The sequence below is a fragment of the Mastigoproctus giganteus genome, chromosome 10 (genome assembly GCF_048544385.1).
Source record: "Mastigoproctus giganteus isolate SK-2022 chromosome 10, ASM4854438v1, whole genome shotgun sequence".
Classification (NCBI taxonomy): domain Eukaryota; kingdom Metazoa; phylum Arthropoda; class Arachnida; order Uropygi; family Thelyphonidae; genus Mastigoproctus; species Mastigoproctus giganteus.
In genome coordinates this window covers 172,219,079-172,243,966 of record NC_143584.1, presented here as the reverse complement: position 1 = coordinate 172,243,966, position 24,888 = coordinate 172,219,079, and the positions used below count along the sequence as shown (strand labels likewise).

The window sequence follows — 24,888 nt, the reverse complement described above, 5'->3', positions numbered from 1 at the left end:
TTTATTAAAAACAAGTTGAGCACATAAGAGTATGTAGCACGTTTACAATAAAATATGAATTATGATATTGTCATAAGTTTGTAGCTAGGTACGTAGCGATATTAAAATATATATTTTTTAAAATATAATAAAAATTAAAACAATTATTTAACTAAAAGTAATAAGATTCTGAGATTGTTTTAGAAGATCATAGTATTTTAAAGTTCGACTCGAAAAGGAAAGACGTAATTTTAAATCTCTTAAACTTATTTGTTATTTTGACTTCAACTTGAAAACACCTCGCACGTGTTTATAGTATAAAAAAATAAAAATAAAAAGATAAAAAATTTAAACTTCCTTTTCACACTTCACAAAGCAGTGGCTATTCTAGCGTCAACCCTCACCAAAAGATTATTAGAGACAGCCTTTAAAGCAGAGTTTTCCAATCCATTCGGTGGTTCGTGAACCTTTAGGGATTCGCGAGCAAATTCTGAAGGATTGATAAGGAAAATTTAGTAATGGCATATTTTTTATTTTCCTGGTTTTGCAATTCATATAAATAAATTTTCTGTTTATACTCCGGGACGACCAAACGGTCAGAGGAGTTCACAAGATAGACAGAATACAAGAAACAGCACCGTATTCAGCAGTCACGGGCTTGAACTCCAGTCACTCAAGGCACGTGTACTTATGCACCCGCGCTCCTGACCACTAGGCTACGGCGGCCTATTATCATTATTTTAGTTTCCTTCTGATTTATTAAATTATTTAAAAAGAAAAATTTTTAGATATTTCATCTGATTATGGGTTAAACTTTGATTGACGCACATCCGGTCTATTTAAGACTTCTTTTTCTTTTTTTTTTTTTTTTAAATCTGTCGTTATCGCTCGCATCGGGGCACCCATAGTCACTTTTCCGATTTGGTAGGCCATGACAGAAACACGAGCGTTTAGGAATTTTCACACTTGCTAATGCCTCGCTGATGAAGTAGTTACTGTGGTCCCCCAAAACTTTCTTTTGTGTTTTTGTATCTGTGTTTGCCCAATAGATTGGTACAAGAAGGTTTTCATGCGTGATTTCGGATGGAAATTGTGCATGATTTCGCAGGATTCCATCTCGTTGTTTCTCTGCAGGCTCTTGCTTTTTAACTTTAGGATGGAATGCGATATGGAGAAGGATGGTAAAGATAAGTTGGGTTGATAAAATGACAAATTAGGAGGTTTCGAGAAGGGTGAAAAGAGATATGATATTCGGCCGAAAAATCAGAAAGCGGAAGGTAAATTGGAAAAGAAATCGTGTTTGAAATCGTTTGGTAGAAAAAGGTAGAGAAATCGTGTTTCTAGGTGAGGGATTGGTGAAGAATGAGATAGAGGAAAATGTGAGGGAGAAGAGGCCCCAATGGAAAATTGAAGAAAACTGATTGAACAGGTTGGGGTGGTGGATATGGGCTCTTTAGGTTTATTTCATTGATTTATTTATTTATTTTTCAAATTCCAGCAATTCTTATAGTGGTTAATTTTTTTGTATCATTTCTTGTACTTAAATTAAAAACAACGTGGTTGTCACTAATTATGTGATTCTAAAAATATCTAAATTTCATTTTTGTCTCAATAATATAGGAGAACGCAGATTTCGATATGCTTGCGGATTTATACAAAATATATCTCGAGTTCCTTTTGTTTGTATTTGACATCACATTGCTCTTCCAAATTCAAAAGACGCATCAACAACTGCTGAAATGAAGTAACAACAAAGTTTGATTAACGTAATTTTTTTCTGAAGTAAAATTTATTTATTACAATTAGAAAAGTCCATAGTTTCCAGTGGTGCATCTCCCGCGATTGTCCTGAAAAGTATTTTTGCCACGAAATTTAAATAAAGCATATATTTGAAATTGCTAAAGCTTCTAATATTTACACAAAAACTCATCAGGAATTCTGCTTGTTTTAATGCATTAAATAATGTGAAGTGGTACAAAAGAACTGAAATATAATACTACACTGAGATACATTCCAACCCTAAACACATTTAGGTTGGGGTCTGTCGCCTTAAAGGCCATTTCATTCCCATATATAAAAAAGCACATTGATTCAATATTCTAATGACACCATATCGCCCTCGTGAATAGCAGAGGTGGTATAATTCATGTCCTCTCCACACCGGGTGGAAAAGACCTGAGTTTGAATCCAGTCAATTACACAAGGAAATTTTGTTGGCCTTTTCCACAAAATGACCGAGTCGATCGGTCTCAAGCGAGGGGAGCAAAGTTTTTTTTTATACCCTCCCGAAAACTCGGGTTTTTCGTCCAGCAAATCGACCACAGAACACACGCAATTTACAGACATTATATACGGCGCAATATGGCCTAAGTTGCTGTGCGCCTTAAACCCTACAAAAACCAACTCAACCGACACCACATAATTGTGGATGCTGATTTTTTGAAAATAGCGTAAATAATACACTATTATTTTCACGTCAGTAAAGATGTAACATGCGTAAGAAACAAATCATTTTCGATTTCTGCTGACTCTCAGTTGAAATATTCTCAAAGATCGTTTGCCAGTAATTAAATAGCTAATATCTTATAACCTTACTAGTAGTAATCGTTTATCTTTAAAGTATTCATTGATAGTAATATAACTGATTCTCCATTGACGTAACTGTGAATGAATGGAAAACATTTCGAAAAACAACACTTTTGCGATAACCTTACTGTCAAATAAACAGATGAAGAAAACCGGTGAATGATTTGTGAAATTTTTGTTGAATGGTATCTCCTGATAAACTGCAACACCATAATAAACAGATGGATAATGAAAAGCAAGAGTTCATGCGATACAAATAATGATAGAACAGTGACCTTTTTAACCAGCTATATGAGTAACCGTGAATTATGTAACTAGCAAACGGGAACTTGTTTGTTTTTTGTGATAAAATATATTAACTTTCAAGTGTATAATGTATGAAGTATTTGAGTGGACTTTAAATCGTTCAGCACATTACAAATACTTTGGACGGAACTATTTTTCACGTGACATGGGACGACTTCATTCCAATCTACGATTCCATGTCTGTGATTGCCCAAAATTTGTTGAATCAAATATTTTTTGTTAAAAGTATTAGTTATATACCGCAGATGGAAATGATGATTTTACTACTGTCAGCATGAAAGAAAAAATAAAATAATATTCTGTAGACATTTCTAAAATTAAATTATTTAAAATAAATTGAACAAAGACAAAAGAATATTAAGCTAACCGGCTTCATATCCCTTTGATCTACTAGTGGATCAAAAGAATTTTAGGATGGATCTACGAGTAGGAGATCCATCCGAATAGCTGGTAAACTTCATCGTTCAGTCACAGAACTTTTTGATCACACCTCGTACCTACAATTGCTTAATTTCCTTGGGACAAACAGAAAGAAAGCAAACGATCTTCTATGAAGATTAATCAGAGTAATTTTGAACAATCTTGTTATTAAGCAGTGTTCTGATTGTAAGCTAATCTCTTCAGCTGTTTTAAAACCTCTGCTCTATAGGAGAGCTAAAGAGATACATCCATCTCCATCACTTTGGTAAAATCTAAAGTGATAAAGAAATCCAATCCATTAATGGATAATTTTACGTTGTTTTTAAATTATTTATTTAATTTTTAAAAATTAAATAAATAAAAATTAATTATTTAATTATAATTTAATTACATTTAAATTAAATTAAATTATTTTTTAATTAAAATTATTAAAAAGTTTTATTTATTAAAATTATTTAAAAACTTTATAATTGGATACGCAGTGTTTTTTTTTATTGTGGCTGCTTCTTACTTCATATGGTGGTGAATTGCTCATATTATCAAATTTCTCTTTAGCACTAGAGCACTTGAAGGCAATTTCATTCACCACTTACTTTTGAATACCAATGATATTTTTACATCACCTTTCCCTAATATCTTCTTATTACTCACAGTTTTGCTGATTGCAGTAGGCTACACTCTTTCTTGTTGGGCAAATTGGCACTGCACAAACTTTCCGAATATTTACCATTAGCAACTGCTTATATGCAGTCTTTAATCACTTTGAAGTGTGATAACTAACTTCAGCCCTTCTAAAGCTCCAACCTGTCTTATTTTTTTTCACAAAAATAAAATAATATTAAGCTTACCAGCTTCATATCCTTTTGACCTATTCCTGGATTAAAAGAACATTAGAATGGACCTAGGGTAGAAGATCCATCTGAATAGCTGGTAAACTTCATTGTTCAGTCACCAAACTTTTGGATCACACCTCATACATACAACTGCTTAATGAGATTAATATTGTTCCTGCTTTGAAAAAATATCGCGTCTGTATCTGCCTTATCTCTGGAAAAAAAAGTTTCTTCAGTAATGTTATTTTTCTTGTGAAAAGTTAAAAAATATATATTTACCTTGCATAAATCATAAATCTTTTCTACAATAGAAAACTGTTTTCTGGGAGACTATCACAAAATACTTCAATGTTCAAAACAGGACGATTAAGGAACATTCGCTTCATTCTAAGGCACGTTTATTTTCGACTCTATATCCATTCTACGCAATGCTCTTCGAAAAGGGCATTTCTAATTGCGTGTTTTCAAGAAGAAATAAGCGAGAACACATAAACTTCAGCAAGTTACACGCCGGCACCTATACAAGGATCAACACTCAACTCCCTGTCCTTACTAGTTTCTTCCCTCAACTTCATTCTTTGGAATGCAAAAAAAATCAGTTCTGATGTTTGGAACAGTTACTACAATATACAATCTACAAAAATTCAAGCCCAATCAACAAGTTTTTTTTTCGATTCTCAATTTCAACCCATCCATAGTGGTGAAATGCTGTAGATTTCAACAGCCCTTTCTTTTTTATACATTAAACAGAACTAAATTACCATTAATATTTCGATTTTTTCATTTTAAAATATACACAAACATTGGTTCAAAAATATATGCAAGTTAATAAATAAGAACTTCAGCCCTCCGCAAGAGTTAGATTGCTAAGAGTGAGTGACGTGACCTTCAAAGTTGCTTTCTCAGAAGCATTACTTAATCTTTGCTGTGCTTTCTAAGGTAAAAAAATTCTGTTTACATCACAATCAGTAATCTTTTTATCTTCGCCGTTACCTCGACCCCTTTTTTGCTCGAGTTAGAAAAACAGGAAAAGAAATAGGAAAAAAAGTGTCGGAAGATTCATTAGATTGGTTAACTATTTGAAGATTACCTTGTTTATCACAGTTGATAACAGATTTCTAAAATGTCTCATTCATTCTTTCATCGCCTATATCGCGTTTCTAGAAAATAAGTTGCTTCACAATTTCAAAATTACACTGGTCAAAACAATTAAGGAATCACTGCAAAAGCTATTGGATAATCAATATACACTGTGGCCCCAGCGACAGCACACGCTCACGGACTGACGTACACATGTAAATCACAGAGTTATCCAATAAATTCAGACCTGGACTATGCAAATTCAGGATTGGAGACGTTTCGGTACATACTCTGCGATGTCGGAACCCCACTTTATCCATGAGCTACAGCTATAAAAGACAATACACCTGTCAATTATCGTAGTGAAGCAGCTCAAAATGCCATCTCAGTCGGGATTATCCAAGTCTACCGCTTCGAGACATTCAGAGACCGCAGTCAAGACAATCACATGCCTGGTATCCAAACTTATAATATGGCTTGTGGTGTGCACAAAATTTCATCAGCGGGTTGTGGAATTGGTTTCAGAAAACTCATACCGTTCGTAGGAGTTCACGTCAGCATTGTAGACCATCAACAACTCTGAGACAAGAAGACTCCTAGGAACTGATGTCGTGATGCTCATTTAAGGCTGTCGTTTATCAGTAGATGAGCCGTTTCTAAAAATAGCCGAGAATCTATTGAAGATGACCAACGGCCAGGTCAACCTTCAATTTCAAGCAGTGATGAAATGGCGTGAAAAATTTCGTTTTTATCGGCCATTAACCTTAGTATGCGTCGAGCGTCAGAAAAATTTGTTCCAAGAAGAGCTAAAAATAGAATTGAAATGGACTCTAATTTCACCAATTGCAAGTTACTGGTGATGAAACTGCTATGACTCCCGAATCCTAGTCATCCCACTATAAGTCACCAAACTTGCGTTTTCCAAAAAAGCACGACAGGCTGTAACAAATATAAGAATCACTTTACTTGTTTTTTCAAAATAGTCAGAATGGTCATAGCCGTTCTCTTCACCAACCTATAAAGAGATTCTGACTCGATTGAAAGAAAACGTTTAGGAAAGCATCACCAGCTGTTTGAAAATGGTGGATGTTTTCTCAGCTACAGCATTATAGCAATGCCCCTGCACACACCTGACTCTCCATTCAAGACGTTTTGGTCCAAATAAACATTCCTGTTGTACCTCAATCCTATATTTATCTGACCTTGCCCAGTGTGACTTATTTCTCTTACTCAAACTCGAAATTAAGTTGAAAGGAGGAAGATTTGTTGACATTCCAACCATCCAAAAGAGTGAGACAGCGGAATTCAATCTCTCATAGTTAAAAACTTCCAGCGATGCTCCCAGAAGTGTCAAGAAAGTTAAGAAACTGCGTATCAATCAGGGAAGAACAACTTTTGAAGGGGAGTCGCTCATAAAAGTGCACCTTATATATATATATATATATATATATATATATTTTTTTTTTTTTCTTTCTTTTTTTTCAATAAAATAGTTTCAGAACTTTTTGATCTGCCCTCAGTCAATCTGAAGTACATTTCTTCCTTAAAAAGACGGTATATTCCACAGGATATATACTTTAAACAAGATATTGTATATTATATTGTAAACAATACCTTGCTTACAAGATATTGTTTATAATGATGAATTTGTTTATCATCATTATAATATAATGATGCATATGAAATTAAGGAGATATACATATGTAGATATGTTATAAGCCACTATAGCCGAAAGATCGAGGCAGAGGAAGTGCACGGGCTTGAGTGACCGTGGTTCAAGTCCGCTAGTTGCTAAATGCGGAAATATTCTTGTATGCTCTCTTTATCTTGTGAGCTCCTCTGACTTTATTATTTATGTGGTTGTCCAGGAGTATAAACAGGAGAAAATAGCTGGTACATACACTCCCTTGAATATGACCTCGGCTGTGGAAATTTTCTGACACAATGCGATGTGAAATTACCGTTGAAGAAAAAAAAAGTTAACAGTTATAAGTAATATAGTCTGAGCAAAGATTGAATTACTCTTTGTCTACATCAAAATTTCACATTTAGACTTTGATGTATTGATTGGAAATCAGACAGGACGTCTATATCTGGTTCAAAAGGGAGAGTCCAGATTCTTAGAGACCTAACTGTATCCGATCCTGATTCAAGCATCGCCACCTTGGAGCATCGAGAAATAACCTGAAAACAGCTGGGCACAGGTGAATAATTGTTTCTTCATGCTTTGTCTTCATATATTTATTCTTTGTCTTCATCTAGGTACAGCTTACAAAGAATTCTGTAGTGTTCTGGGAGAACATCATTTGAAAGCTCATTTGAACGCTTAAGTCTGGAGGAACGAACCATTACTTGGGATTGTTCTAAGGGTCACTGAGGATTGAGGAAGTCGGCTTCAAAATTTTACATTGAGGAAAGTTTACAAATTTAAATTTAGAAATTTCAACAGTTTGATACAGCGTAAAAAGTATTAATATGAAATTAATCCACTTTAGCAATGATAAATGAAATAATAATTATTATCCTTTCATTTATCAACCAAATAATCCAAAATATACTGTTTTCATATCTATTTTTGTAACATTCCTTACTCGTTTTGAAATACAGAATAAGTTGTAAATTCTGTTGCAAGGCGTTTCCACGAAAACTTTCAAATCCCCTCGACACAATCTCTAAAATGATATTTTACAATTAGATCAATCTCTTGTGTGTGTGTGGGGGGGGGGAGAGATTTTACCTTATCTTAAGGGATTTCTCATTAATTTTATCATTGTCATTGTAGTTTTTAAGGTCTACAGTGTATTTTAAAGCCGTTTCAAATCCACCAATCGCGGTTTTAGCTCTTTCTAAAAGACGATTAAAATAATAACAGATAAATTTTTCATCGATGAGGTGAAATGGCATCCTTACTTTGAGTGAAGTTTAAGTTTATTTGATCCTTCAAGTTTATTTGATTTCATGATTTGCAAGACATCGTAAATTGATCTCAGTTAGATACCGTTGTAGGAAAGAGCCCGTCCGCTGTAATAGCTGGTTAACACAAATACTTCAGTTTCTTGTGGGGGAAAAGACACGTAGTTTATATATAATTATTCAGTACTGGTTATATATAACGTTATATACAGATTTTACATAAATATTTAGTATGTCGCATGACTGTTGAGCCAGTATACATATATTTTTCAAAAACTAAGAAATTAAACATTTTTGCATACTGCTTTAAACATTATTTTGTTATTATATTATGATCTACAATTAAATATTACATAATTTTGTTTGTTTTTGTATTTTTTTTTTCGAAATTTCATTAACATTATTACTACAATTTTATTTATTTGCACTGTCATTTCTGTTCCACAGAAACTAAAGAACAGAAACAGAAAAGAAAGTAGCGCATCATGCTTTTTTTTTTATTCTAAACTGAGTACGCAGACTACTTTCACTGTGGGAAGATTTTGTACCTGTTACAAAAACAGAGCGACACCAGAGAAAGTCTAAGATGAAAATAGCTGGTACATACACTCCCTTGAATATGACCTCTGCTGTGGAAATTTTCTGACACAATGTATCACTTTTTTTTCTCTCTCTTTATTTGTTTACTTTGTAACCATGTCGCGTTCCTTGGACAGCTTCAAGGTATAATTCAAGTTGTTTTGACGGGAACGGTAGGGTCAACGACTTACAGTGAGGGGGGTAGACATACAAAAAAAAAAGGTTTTTGTGTGTCGGCGGCGTACACGAAACCTATTTACATCGAAAGAGTGGGATAGTCTTACCAACATGGCTTTCTTCCACTCTATTTAAAAACTATCTACTTCGATCAATTTTGTTACAGCCTATATGTATCAATGTATATTATAAAATTTTACTGTTTTCATTAAGCCAACACTATCATTATAACTAACATTGCTGTCTCCAAAGAAGCTGTAGAAATGAAATGCAGACCGATAAGTATACGTGCAGTTGAGCCAAGTTGCATCACTACTCTTTCTCCCTAAGGAACAATGAGTTAATAAATCTCCTAAATATTTATTACATTTGTCGCCGAGTGCCAAATATTTATATTAACAGTGCCAATTAGCAGTTAAATCGTAAGCATTATTTGTAATTATAAATTATCATTTTATGGAATTTATAAATGATGCGATAGCATATATATGTGAAATAATGGGACAGGTGACAATCATTTTGAAAGCCATTTTTTTTTATATAAATTACTCTGCCTCATAATTCAAATCAACCAAAAAATAAACTTCACAGAATTCAGGATAACATTACAATTATAACAACGTTGAAGTATGCATCTAAAAGTATACGTGAAGTTATATTCTATTCAATACCAGAAGCTATTGAAGTTATTGTTTGAAGTTGTTTTATATACATCTTGAAAAGTAACCAATTTCTTGAAAAGTATTGTTGTGCAAATAGTTTTGAATGCGTTTTTAAAAGTGATATATTATTATATTTATAGAAAGAAGCAAGAGAGATTATTCTTGATTCAAGCTCAGATTCTGCAGCGTCTCGGTATATCCCGACAGCCGAATATCACTCTTCCCCTCTTTTCTGAAGAAGAACGACAACGGATGGCCCAGATCATTGAGCGTATGCGTCATACGCGCTCTCATCTGCACAAGAATACGGTAGAAACTCCTATTCGATTGTATGCCGAGAGAATTCAGAGTTTCTATCCTGCATGTAAGTGAGGGCCCTTCTTGATTATGAGCATGTATGATGTTATATATTATAATAATATAATGCTTACTGTGCATTAATTATACAATTCACAATTACCCGTTATATGATAAAATGCCATGGATCCACAGGACATCACATCCTGGGTACAATTCCACCAGTTAATAAGGAAAACAAAAACTAAAATTAAATATTAGTGCATCCCATGAGATGTTAGTAGAAAGAATATTAAACTGACCATGATCGATGTTTGTTGTTTAGAAATTTCCCCAGGGAAACTATTTCCAAGGGATATCAGAATATAGTCTTGATGGTATGGTAGTTTTGACAAGAATACCACCCCACGACGAGCAGGAGTGTCAGAATCCTGTCACGACTAAAAAAGTATAATTTTTAATTTTCAGAGAAACTTGTGGTGATAAAATGGTTTCCTGTAAACGTACACCTATTGCATTAGTTTGCATGAGTAAATCATATAGGTCATCTATATTACTGCGTAATCCTCTACAGTTTCATTGAAGGAATTTATTCATTGGTTGGATTTATTTGAGGAAGATTGATCTGACTGTTTTTTCTGAGAAGGTTTCTGTCTGCTTAGTTTTGATTTTTCATTTCTGGGAAAGGTTGGGCGTCCTGTATCCATGGTATCATTAACATATAACTCTAGTACTGTGTCGTCATCTGATTGAACCTCCATTTCCACGGTGATATTTCGTGGTTTCACTTTTTTCTGATTTTCAACAGTACCTGATGTTTCAGGCAACGTTGATATAGCATCAGTTGGGATACTGATCGGCGTGTTGCTGGTTTCATTGATTGTAGGTTTCTTATTGTAAGTTAGCATAGGTGGCAAAATTTCCTTTGTCCAGGTAGCAAAGGAAATATTCGGTTCTATGGAGATATCTGTTTGGGTTGCAGCTGAGCGGCTGTTTTGGTGACTGATGCATATGATTGGTTAGGCATGGTTAACAGTATTTTTTTTCTTGCTTCAGGGTATGTGAATTTATGCTCCACTTTATACTTGTGGATTTTTTCCCCTGTTTTCCAAAGGTCACACGCTTTAGGAAATGCAGGATGGCTTCCTTTACAGTTTGAGCAAGTGGGAGTGGAAGCTGTACAGTCTCCTTGGGAATGCTCCTTGGAGACGCAAATAGGGCACACAGCATCGCCTCGGCATGCCGTCTGAGAATGGCCGTACTTCTGACACTTAAAGCAACGAATGGGACTCGGGATGTAAGGTCGAATCTTGCAATTTAAGTAACCTGCTTTAACAGATGGGAGATTCGGAGTACTGAATGTAAAAATAATGTACCTGGTTGGTAGTAGGTTGCCATCTTTTTTTGTCATAATTCTCTGTGCATGAGGCACTTTTTGTTCGCTAAGATCTTGTATTATGTCTTCTTCAGACACATTCAGTAAGTCCCATTCGCTGATAACTCCTTTAGAGATGTTCAGAGTGTTATGGGCTGTTATTGACACTGGAATATTGTTAAAATTTGTTAATTTTAACAATTTTTCTGAGTGACCTGGCTTAGAAGCTTCAATTATAAAAGGTCTCCAGATTGGAGACGTTTAACCATTTTAGGAGATCCAACAACCGATTCTAAACATTTCTGTATTAGAAAGCGATAGCTTGCCGACAGGTTGTGTGGATAGTGAATGCATTATGAGAAATGCTGGCATGTCTGCAGTTTGTTTTTCTGTCCGTAGTCTCTTCGGACGATTCGAGTCATGCTCTGAGTCAGTGTTAACAGGTCTGGATCCCGTGGGCTCTAGTGGTGGATATGCATCGCAATCCATCGCTGCTCCTTTTAGCCCTGGAAGAGGGAATTCCTTCTCCCAGGTTACCGACCCCGCCACGTGGAGGCAGGAGCGGTGCCAACCATTGACCAAGCGATTAGGAGAAGAGGAGAGCAGTACGTTGCCAGCGATAGCAGTAACGTTGCAAGCGGGGTTAGCAGTAACGATGCTAGCGGTGAAGCAGTAACGTTGCGAGCGGTGGAGGGTTTATTAAAGAAATAGTACTCGCCCTAGGAAAAACGCTAGAAAATCGCACTAGAAAGATGACTTGGGAACTATCGCTTAGCACTCGGAGCCATCGTTGCTGCAATTTTGGATGAAAACAAAGAATGACAACAGAAGAATTTACTTTCGAAGTTCGTATTACAAAAGGAACGTTTTTGGTATGCTAACAGAAGGACCGCGTTATTCAGCAAGAAGTAATTTCTTTAAATGACAAATACAACTGACTACTTATATTATATCTTGAATATAATCCGGACAAATACAGTCCGGACATGAATGAATCCGCTTTCAGATATCTTCCGCTTTCCATTCCGAAGTCCTTTTTTGCAACTGCTAGTGATCACACGTGGTGAATTCTGAGAAAGTTTCAAAGGTAGCAGTAATGTGTCTTCCAGGGTGGTGGCTATGTCTGGTTTCACCTTCTATAAACAGGGATTCGATGCGAATATGGATTTTTACTGAAGTCCAAAACAAGAAACTTTTACAGTATACTGTAATTGCTTATGAATGTCAATTCGGCATTCAGTTTGTATAAATTTTTGTTGTGCTATCTTCTGTCAGATCTAGTAAATTAAAATTGTTTTCGTTATACTACCTTTTTCCTGGGTAGCGTTACTCTTTTATTAGTCCGTATATCTCCTACCAACATCATACGTATGACTAAAGCTGCTCTGCCGACTTCATGGCACTTTAATTTTAGGGACAACATTTAGATCCACAAATCCATCAACTAGAATTATAACGAAACAGGATACGAAGAACACAGTATTTAAACAATACTATGCAAATAATATGCAACGACCAAATATTAGTCCTCTTTGCTAATTTTACGCCACGAATCTAATTCCACGAACGTGGTTCGATTTCTTTTTCCGAGAGGCCCCTGTTTTACGAAAGCCGTTATCTGTCCTTTCCACAGACTAGTCAAATAATGAAATAATATAAAAAGTAACGTTGTATAAAAAAAATGAACGGTACGATGTCTTTTCTTTTCCAATCTCCCATAATTACATTTTCATATGATGTGAACAATCATCGCTGACCTTTTTATAACATAGAGAAAGTCTATAAAATATATATCAAACAAAAATTAAAAATACTTTCTAGATATGTTTCTGTATAATAGTTCCTAGATATAAATGACAGACAGCTGTTTTATATACTAAATACCGTAGTCATGAAATTGCCATTCAATTTTTCTTTGAATATCAACATAAAATATCTGGGAACTAAACTGTAAAATGTGTGTACGCATTCCAACTATAAGGTACATAACATTTTTATTACTTATCGTTATAATAAATCTTTAATGAATGAAAAATCTATACTAATAATCTGAATAATCTAAGGAAAATAATTTTGAAGCATATATTTTGTCTCTTTATATCCTGTAGTAGTCAAACCATTACATAAAATATGTATTTATGGTTCTGAAAGCAGACGCAAATTTGTTTTTCTCTTGCAGGCACTGTACCTAACAATACAGAACGTGAACGTTGGGAAGATCCATCATCTTTCCGTCTTTACTATGACATCAGTTTTCCTAGACCCTCTTCTAGCACAGAGATCTCTATTATGTCCGCTAAACTTCGTCTTTTCAAGATTCGTGATCCTGACGACGACCCAAATTTTGTTTCCTGGGATCCTGAGCAATCTTTCCTACCCCGCTACAAAATGTTGGATTTCCTCGTACATCGCTCCATTAGCAATAGCATTAGCGTATCAATCCATCAATATTTGAAACCTTTGAGGCTCAATAAACGAGGTATTGTGAATTTTTGTTATTGAATACTGTTATCATAATGCATTATTTTATTTATCCGCTTCATTTTTAACATTTAAATTATAGACACACCCATTAAGCAAATTTATGTAAAGAATGGCTTGCATTCTTCTTTTGAAGCAAGATCAGTTCAGTATTATGGAGAAAATGGTAGAAACAGAAGGAACTCAATAAATGAAACTGAACCCACTCCTAAAACACGTGTAAAGATTTTAAACTAAACCTACAAAAGCTACATACGCTCAAACTTCCCAAATCCGGCAAGTCATTATCTGATACCACCCATTTTCCAGCAACTAGTAGTGAAATGAGGAATAAGGTAAACTACTCGACAATCAGCAAATTTAATACTTCAAGTATTCACAAAGTAGCATGTTAGCCGATTGTGCAGGATGGTGCTTTCACTTCAAAATCGTGCTTAAACGACATGGAGGAAATTGTAGTCCGTGGGATTGTTTAATTGCTATTCGTGAACAAGATTAGCGATTCACTGATAATAAGAAACAGATTACTCGGTTTCTGAGTTTCGCATTTATCAGAATCGTAGACAAAAACATTAGGCTGAGGGCAACGATTGAGTAAACATTTATTTTTTAGTGAATGTTTCTAGAACTTTGATTATTATTTGTAAAAACAACATCGACACAGCAACTTCCATCCGTTTGTGTTTGCTCATATTAAACGATCAGTTTATTTCCAAGAATATACACCGTTGCTCGCCCTGAAACAGATAGTACACACTTTACGTTTCCTTTTTAACATACACACACACACACACACACACACACACACACACACACACACACACACACACACACACACACACACACACACACACACACACACACACACACACTCTCTCTCTCTCTCTCTCTCTCTCTCTCTCTCTCTCTCTCTCTCTCTGTCAGGCGCCTCCGTAGCCAGGAGCAGCAGTACGTAGCACACGCTTCTTGATTAGACCGGGGTTCGAGCCCGTGACCACCAAATACGGAAAGGTCAGGGAAGGACCACCGCATATCCCCCCGGAGCAATATGGCCTTAGTTGCTAATGCTCCTAAAAACCAAATAACAACGACTCTCTCTCTCTCTCTCTCTCTCTCTCTCTCTCTCTAAATCCTTTGCAGTCCCTTAGGTTTAGTTTAAATCAGTTTTTCACATATCAAAAAGCAGTTAATCTCTACAACTACTTTTAAATCCTTTTGTTTACCATTCTGATCATTACTCCATAGTTAGAGAGCAATTTGACCATAGCATCCCTTTTAGCATCAAACTCCCACTCCGATAACATCTGATTATCAGCAGTGACCCTTCATGCATTTGGAATCTCCACATAAAGGAACAACTAGGTGGCAATGATCATAAATATATTGATGTAGGATATACTTAAACATATAACGCCCTCGTGGGTAGCACAGTAGATAGAATCACCGTTTTCAGTACACCAGGTGGAAAAGACCCCGGTTCGAATTCCGTCGATGACGTGAGGAATTTTTATGGGTCTTTTTCACAACGTTGCTGAATTAGTCGGTCTCAGGAGAGAGAGAGAAAGAAGCATAATTTTATCTCCGTAAACTCGGGTTTTTTGTCCAGCAAACAGCAAATCGAGAATAGAATACACGCAATTTACAGACAATATATATACGGCACAATATGGCCTAATTCGCTGATGCACCAAAACCCAACAACAACAAACAAACAAAATACTGCAGGGGATAAAGTGATGGGATTTTGCTAACGTAAAGGCGACTAGACTGGCTTTAGGCAGTTTTTAAATTCTTTGCAATGGGACCAACTGATAAAATTACCAACTGCAAATTTTAAATGGGAAGCACTCAGGGATAAACGCAGAAGCCACTAGGATTTTTATACCAGCTAAGAGATACTGTTCAACGCTTAGACCTAAATAGATGCCAGATAAACAGATGAGAAGGATGGTAGAGAAGAAAAATATATGAAGTGCGTATATGCGTATATACTATCAGGGGATATAGAAACCTACAGTTAGTATACACAAGTTTGCAACTAAGTCGCTAAGGAGAGGATTTAATTAAGTGGGCAAAATAATGCTCAGTACAAAACATTATTTGGCTAACAATGCAATGAAGAAAGTAGCAAAGAATTCTTTACTTAGTTACCACTAGAAGAAAAGAGATGAATCACATTATTCTACTAGATATGACTGGTATAACTCTTGATAATCTATTCAGGTTGCTGATAAAATGAACCGATATTTTGCATCTACATTCACATATGAAGAAATTTTTAGGGATGGAGATTCCAGAAGTGTCTCAAAATCTAACAGCGAGATGAATGTGATTCTGTGATAACTGAGAGGAAAATAGAAGAGAAATTGTTAAAAGCTCAACATAAAAGAGGCAACTTCGGCGGATAGGATCTGTACAATTATACTAAGAGAGGCAGCAAACGAGGTCAGCAAACTTTTAGACATAATTATGAGGGTATCCTTGGATTCAAGGGATGTTCCAATGGATGGTAGATATTCGAATGTATCCAATTCACAAAGGAGTGGGAGATTAAAGGGTGAAGTGAGTAATTACAGACCTGTAAGCTTTACGAATGTTACTGGGAAAATAATGGAGTTAGTGGTTAAAGAAATACTGCAAGATCATCTTGACAGGAATACGGTTATAGGAAAATAACAGCATGAATTTGTTAAGGCGAGATCTTATCTGATCAATCAGCGAATCAGAATACATAGTACCAAAGAAAATAGATGCAACAAATAATTTTTGCATCATATACGGCCTCGTGGGTAGCGCAGTTGTTCTCCCCACACCGGCTGGAAAAGACCAGAATTCGAGTCCCATCGAATTTTGGTCTTTCGAATTCTTTTTTTCTTTAGGAAACTCGGATTTTTCGTCCATAAAAACGGAAAATCGACCATAGAACACACTCAATTTACAGACAATATACACAGAGCAATATGGCCTTAGTCGCCAATGCTCTTAAAATCCTACTACTACAACATCATCATATTCGTAGATTTCAGTATAGGTTTTGACAACGTTCTACATTAAAAACTCCAAAATAATAAGTGAAATGAAAGAGAAGGTAGAATGCTATATTTACACGACTATAAATGAATAGGGTTTTAACTGCATCAGCAACTTACGTCATATTGCCCCATATATATGTCTGTAAATTGAATGTGCTTTATGGTCGATATGCTGTTTGCTGTACGAAAAACTCAGGTGTTCCGTCCGGCAAACAGCACCCTCTCCTGAGACCAACTAACTCAGCCACGTTGTGAAAAAGACCCATAAAAATTCCTCTCGTCATTGACAGGATTTGAACTCAATTATTTTCCACCCGGTGTTGAAGGATGGTGATTACACCAAATGTCCATTATTTTACATTTTTGTACAGTTTGTCATATTTTTTTTCACTTTACTTCCATTGAAGATTTTTTCCATTGAAGATTGTCTTTTTATTATATTTTATTTTAAAATTATTTATCGTTGATGCTGCGCTGCACTATTTTTTCTTTATCATTCTGTTGAAAACAAGATGAATTTTAAATTATTTTCTGATGTGGTGAATAACACTCTGTAGGTGCCCAAGAAACTTACCTTACTTAGCCAACTTTTTTTTCACTAGTTACTGAGCTACCATTCCGTGCTGTGATTGTAAGTGTTTCTCCGGCAGTACTCGTTTCTTTTCATTCACAAACAACTCCAAAAACTAAAAAAAATGCAATAACTTAATGAACTTCAACTTTCGATATCAACTTAATACTGGAAAGGAAATTTAAAAAAATAAAGCAGAGTACCTTCACTGTTGTTTCCTAACACGTGGAAATCCCAATGGAGATAGTGGAACTTTCATTGACATTTTTCATATATTAGCCGAGTTAGTGGAGCTCGAGAGTAGATTGTTTTGTTTGTATGTTTGTTATTTGGTTTTTAGGAGCATTAGCAACTAAGGCCATATTGCTCCGGGATATGCGGTGGTCATACCTCGACCTTTCCGCATCCTCCGTATTTGGTGGTGATGGGCTCGAACCCCGGTCTAATCAAGAAGCGTGTACTACGCACTGCTGCTCCTTCCCACCTGGCTACGGAGGCGCCACGATTGTTTCGTTTTATTCAAATTGAGGAAAGACAGATGTAGAATAGATGTGCGGAAATTTGCCTTTAGCCAGCGGGTGGTTAATTGCTGGAACAAACTTCCATCTGTCGTTGTGGAAGTTGATAGCTTAAATAAATTTAAGGAGGAACTGGACAGGCATTTGGAGGGAATGTGTGATTTTTTTTTTGGCTGATGCTGCATAAGCTCATACACTGCTTTCTTGCATCACATGCCACTGCCACTGCCACTACTACTACTACTATTCTTCCGGAAGCTTGTATTTTTCATCTCACAAACAAAAAAGCACGAACAGAGAGCACACAAAACCCAAAAACACAATATACTGACCTACCCGACCTCTCTCTCTGACCTTTTTTAATAATCTTTTCCTATATATAAGTATAGTGCGAAAGCATCAATAAGGCATCAATAAAGCATCAATCAATGAGGCTTACGCCCTAAACGCTTTATAATCTTTTCCTTCTTCTAATATATCAACCGCAATTTAAATTCATATATAACTGCCCTACCAAAAGTTATAGGGCACTTTAAAGTAATTATTCAAAAAAAGTTAAGTGTTTGCCCACCTTTCCTCACATTCACTGCTTCGTGCGTCATGGAAGACTTCATACTAATTTCTGGTAGAGGTTTGGTGATGCTGCGCTGCACTCTTCTTTTAAAACATTCGTGAGCTCACGAGAATGAATTCTACGTTAGCCGCTGATCACAGGACAAAATATTCGTACATTTCGTACTTATACACATTTCCTGCAATCAGACGGTACTACAAAATGAATTTTAGTAGGATAATGTCTATTCATTTCCCAAATATCTCTTCATGTTGACTTATTTCTTCGTTGAAATCAATGACGTATCCTCAGAAAATTCTTTAAGCTTTGCTCATTTATTAGAGTAGAATAGCAAAATATATTTAAACTCATTTAGTAATGAATAAATATATCATTACCTAACGAAAAGATAACTATGTCCAATTTTTTTTTCTTACAGAAAAGAAACGTCTTATAGACTCCAAGACAATACCAGCTAACCATCGCGGGTGGGTAGAGATGAATATGATATCGACATTAAATCATTGGTACCACAACAGGAATAAGAACTTTGGTATTGAGGTGGAGGTGGAAGATGCTTTTGGCAATCAACTGAATCCTACTTGGTACTTTCAAAGCATGAACTGTTCCGAGGAAAGTGGTAAGGCGATGCTCTATTCTTTTTAAACATGTTTATGCGCAAATCTTTGAATATGGTGAACAATGCGAGTAGAGGTATTATTTTTGGATTCTTTTTTATAAACAATGTGAAAGAAACGTTGCTTTAAAAATTGTTTGCTAAGTTTGAAATTAAAATTATAAGAGATAAAATTAAGAATATAAGCGCAGTATTCTTAGACTTCATAACTTTACTATTTTAATAAAGTCAAAAGTCATCGCACAGATGGTTATTTAATGAAATAACTACAGTTAGGTGCTCGTTGTTCGTCTTTGATACGTTCATCAGAACAAACTGAAACAAAGAACGGGCTGATATTAGTTACTGACTTTCATACATGTACACTGGTGTTCAAAGAAAGTGCATCACCTAGGGATTTCACATTTCTAACCCTTTTCGCAATGGTATGTTACATTAATGACTAGCATCACAAATAGAAATATAAACAAAAGATATTTATTAATAGTTAAGGCAAAGCTAAGTAATATTTGAGAGGTGCTCTCAAAATATTCCAAAATGAGCATTTGCAACCTTTATACAACAGTTTTGGTAAACGACAATTATGGCTGAAATGTTATCAGAAGCCCTCAATTTTCTTCAGTTTATCATTTTAAATGGAAAACAAAATTAAAAGTTCACCAGGTGCAAACTAATATTTAGTTGAACCAACTCTCTAGCCCTGATGACAGCAGCACACCGTCTAGGCATTGGCAAGAAAAATTTCTGAAGATAATCAATTGATAGGTCGTGGTTCCAAACATGAATTATGGCTTCCTCAAGTTCACGAAGGGTCTTTGGTTTCTTTTTGGAAACTGCAGACTCCACACGATGCCAACAGTTCTCTATAGGATTCAAGTCCGGGCTGTTTCCTGGCCAGCTAAGAGTCGTAATGAACCATTCTTCCAACCATTTTTTCGCATGTAACAAATGTAAACGCATTACTGTCGAACTCTAATGCAGAAATGAAGCTAAAGTAACAACAGTAGTGCCTACGTACACTTTTCGCTCGATGACAAGGAGCAGAGTCGTCCTGAAAGATGCAGTTACTTGACAGGTTGAAATGGTCTCTAATGGTTGGCAGCAATTTGCCTTCCAATACAGCCAGGTATCCATTGGCATTTACGGAACCTTTTATAAACTGCAGGTGGTCAACTCCGTGTACGAAATGTATCCCCATATCATTTGACTGGTAGGGAATTTCACTGGAGACACCATAAAGTCTGGATGGTATTCTTCACCATGTCTACGGCAAACCGTTTGTCCCCCCCCCCATCAGAGCCATGCAGGTTGAATTTCTTCTCATCCGAGAAAATAACTGACTTCCACTGCTCGGGGGGCGCATTTGACATGCTCCTTTTTGCAATTCTACACGTTCCTTACAACTACAACTCAATTTAACGAAAATTCCTGTGTTCCTGAAATTGCTCGGCTGGCTGTTAACTAACTGTGACTTTGTTATTGATGATTGATTGACTGTGACTTTTCTACTGATGACTGCAGGACCTACTTAATGTCACATTTAACCTAAGATGTTTAAAGGTTTGTGCCTGCTAAAATGCTTGTGTGAAATTTTGTCGGTTGGATGGTACTGGCTTAGGGTTTTTCTTTCTGTTTTTTTGTTGGGGATTATTATCCTTAATCTCTGATCTTGTATATAACCGTTATTTTCTGATATTTATGTTAATTTTTAAAATTTAACGAGATTAATTGCTCTATTTACTTTAAAACCTCAAAGTATCAAATGTTTACCTCAATACGTTGAGGTTAATCTTGTGTACAGTATTTATTTATTTTTTGTATAGTTGTTAATATACTTTTTTTTAACAATTTTTGGCTAAAGTCTTCGGCTCGAACTTTGTTGGACTCTGGCGCGTTTCCGACCTGCTGAATCCGGATAGTCAAACAGCCAGTTAATTTCTGGCCATTTCTACAGAGTCCTGTATCTTAAAAGTGAAACGAGGCGGAGATTAACTAACGTTCCAGGTGCCGCTCTACACAAATAGTTACATACATACATTTGACATGCTCCCTACACCGAATTAATTGGGCCTTTTTTTATTTTTTGTGTGAGGAGCTTCTTCTTGGGACGACGGGCTACAAGTCCATTTTTGAAGAGGCGTCTTCTGACTGTTACTGCACTTGATACCACTCCTGTATGTTCTTTTCATTCTCTTTTCAGCTCAGACGAAGAAGCTTTACGGTTTTTAAGGCATAAGCGCATCAAAACGCGGTCCTGTTTTGGCGTAGAGCTCGTTTGCGTCCGGTTCCTTTTTCCTTATCAGCAGAACCAGTATTCTTGAGTTTGGAAAGAAATCGGCTCACTGTCGACTGGTTATAAGACATTCTATAAGCAATATGACGGAAAGAACATCCTTCCTCATTTGCCGCCTCCGTAGCCAGGTGGGCAGGAGCAGCAGTGCGTAGCACACGCTTCTTGATTAGACCGGGGTTCGAGCCCGTGACCACCAAATACGGAGGATGCGGAAAGGTCAGGGAATGACCACCGCATATCCCCGGAGCAATACGGCCTTAGTTGATAATGCTCCTAGAAACCAAAATAACAAACATCCTTCCTCACGTAGAGCAACATTAGCACTCTTTCTTCCTGGCGTCAACTGCACGTAACTCACCGTCCTGACACAAGCAAGGAATGACTGCAACTCTTGCAGAAGTTGCTTGCAGCTGAAAGTAACAGCTGATGCAATATTACGTTATCACCTACGTGTGTCAATCTTATCTGATGCAATCTGTAAGAAATACTGCCATATACTTACGTTATTCGGACGACAATTACAATTTTAACGGGTGATGCACTTTCTTTGAACACCAGTGTATATGTATAATGTATTACACGAAAGATACAGGTGGTGTACTAAGATCAAAGTTTTGGGAAAGAACTGTTGGCTTTTATATTGCGGTTTTATTTAGGAACATGCAGTGATGATTTCTCTTTGTTTATTGCGGGTATTACTGTAAAGGAAAGACGATAAAAGTTGGTGTTTATTTATCGGTGATATAAAAAGGTACATGAAGAAAATAACCGACCTGTAAAAGTAAAGTGCAGCCATTATCAACCCACTGCAGGGTGGAAGCCTCCTCAACAATTCATGCTGAGGGAAATGGACCATAATCTGCCACGCTGGTCCAGTGCGGGTTGGCAGAGAACCGACCTGTACGAATTCCAAACAGATCAAATTGCTTCAGCATGTTTAGCAGGGGCATCCGTGACTCTAACCGCTGCATTCACCAAGTGTGGAAAAACAAAATCTGATATAACGAATTGTGGCAGAAAAATCGAAGCTGACTCAAAGGGACCGCCGGACACTGAAAGGGATTGTAGCCCGAAAACGCAAAACTACTGCCTCAAAAATAATCGCAGGACATAATGCGAGTCAAGCAATCCAGTTTCTAACAAAACAGTTCAGCGAGAACTTCAAAAAGCCAGAAAATCATAAATGCTAGAAAGAGCATGTAATGGCGTAGTGAGCACATTTGATGATTGTAAACGTCATATTTTCACACGAATCATCATTCGCACTTTTTCCTCTATTAGGGAGAATTCATATTTCAAGAATGTCAAATGAAGAGCATCATTCTGACTGTCTTGTGCCAACCGTCAAACATGGAGGACGAGGAAGATCGCCAATGGTTTGGACACGTATCTTGGTATTCTTTAGGGTATTGTTTATGCCATCACTTTGAATAGACGAATTACTTCCAATGATTATTTTAGTATTCTGAGTGACTAGGTTTATCCCATGGTGCAAATATTCTTTCCCGCAAACAATGTCACATTTCAAGATGAATGCTCCAACGTACACACAGCTAGGTATGTCTAATCTTAGTCTGAGGAGCATGAAATTGAAGCTAAGCATCCACCATAACCTGCATAATCACCATACTTAAAAGTTATTGAGCTTCTGTGGGCATATTTGGAGAGGAGAGCGAGAAGCAGATTTCCTCCACCTTCAATCACTCAAGGAGTTTGAAACGTTCCTTCATGAAGAAGAGTCTAATATTCCTCTTAAGATAGTTTAAGGTTTATTCCAATCTATTCGACGCAGAGTATAAGCTGTTTCAAAAGAAACGGTGGTCCAACACCATATTAGTGCATACCTGTAACTTTATCATAGGTGGTTCCATTAAATTTTCCACTCTTTGTATGTTCCAAAGACTAAAACATATTTTATTATATTTATTTGGGTAAAAACATAAGTGTTCTGCCAGTTCACATTTATCATTTATAACAAACTTCTAAACTAAACTAAGTACAAGATAACCTATGGATTAAAAAAAGTTACATTTATTTATGAAAGGACTCAGTTGCTGCTGCCTCATTTTTAAAGGAAGAACAAAGATCTTTGGATTGACTTTTTTCTCTTTATAAAGTTCTTTTAAAAGACAATAATAGCTTTCATATTCTTTGCACCGAACTGCTATATTCCGTGTTAGGGTCTTTTTCAGAGGCTATTTTCGTAGCCCAGTTTTATCATATTAAAGATCTAAAATGCTAACATAAGAAGTCTTAGCGAGGTCTTTATAAACCACTATATAATTATAAAGAGAAATACAGTAGTTAAATTTTCACAAACGGTTTCGGAAGTCCGAGAGGCCTTTGCATGTTAACACTATCTGGCTAGAATTTCTCTGCTTATATCAGTTGCAATCATCCATTTATTGGTCCAGCAAGATAAGACATCAATAGCTAAAATCTCACTACAACTCTCTTAAACTGCCTTACTAATTAAAACCAACCTGTTGAGCAAGCTGTGCAATATTGTTGTAAATTTTAAATATTTGTTCATTGCAGAAATAGTAAACATATCAGGCCAAACCGTTTTTATACAGCTCACAGTTTACTTACTTTCCTACTTCAATCATCCATTGAAACGAACATATAGGTAAAAAATATATCATATTTCAGCACTGATGAACTTGCATGGTTCATAACTTACACAGAAACCTTCGGTACGATTTAACCGTGTAAGTTGAGAATTGCTGTATTTTTAGGTTGATTATAATCAACCTAAAAATACAGTTGGCTATTATTTGCTTGGCTATAGTTGGCTATTATTTTTGTCTCTTTTTAACTCCACCGTTATTATCATCGAGTTTGTTAATTTACTTATTCAATCCTAAGGATAGGTGAAAAATATATACAGTATTTAATTCCTCTAAGGCCTTTGTTCATCCATTATCGTTATCTTATTCAACTTTCTTTCATTTCAATTTTGATTGACTTCAATTTTCAATTAACAATTTCATTATTATAATTAAATTAAATACAGTAGAACTTGGATAAGAAGTTTTTCAAAGGACCGAAGGTTTAGAACTTCTTACGCGGGAAAACTTCTTAGAAGGGAAAATTACCTTAAGGGTATTAAATATTAACTACAGAAATAAAAATGAAAAGATACACAAAAGGTAAAGATCGTTTTAAAGTACTATTTCTGAATTTATAAATATTTCACTCTTCCTATGGGAAACATTTTTAAACTGAGGATTTCTAATTGCTTAACATTCTGTTCATTAAACTCCTTACCAAATACTCATTACCAAGTTGGGAGGATGAGCTCCTTTGGAGTTCTAACATACCTTTATCTTATCTTATGTTATCTTCCTTCATGGATTAGGCGATCCGCCTGTTCCGATCTCGAAGAGGTCTGCACATCTTTTCTTTGGTCTTCCTCTGTCTCTTTTTCCTTTTGTTCTATGTGTATAAGCTAATTTAGAGAATCTATTATCTTCCATTCTTTCTACATGTTCTTTCCATCTTTGTCTATATTCTGTAATTTTGCCATTAATTGAGTAAATCTTTAATTCCTTTCTAATATTTACGTTTGGTATTTTATCTAATTTTGTACATCC

At 35.9% G+C, this 24,888-nt stretch overlaps 1 protein-coding gene across 1 annotated transcript in view; it reads left to right on the top strand.

The window, feature by feature from the left end:
- Window positions 1–24,888, top strand: part of LOC150079485 (bone morphogenetic protein 4-like) — a 55,194-nt gene that overhangs the window by 11,975 nt on the left and 18,331 nt on the right. The window contains exons 2-4 of the mRNA XM_090384067.1: window positions 9,676–9,899; window positions 13,387–13,686; window positions 18,802–19,002. Of these exons, the coding sequence (XP_090240193.1) occupies window positions 9,676–9,899; window positions 13,387–13,686; window positions 18,802–19,002 (725 nt within the window). The remainder of the gene's footprint in view (window positions 1–9,675; window positions 9,900–13,386; window positions 13,687–18,801; window positions 19,003–24,888) is intronic.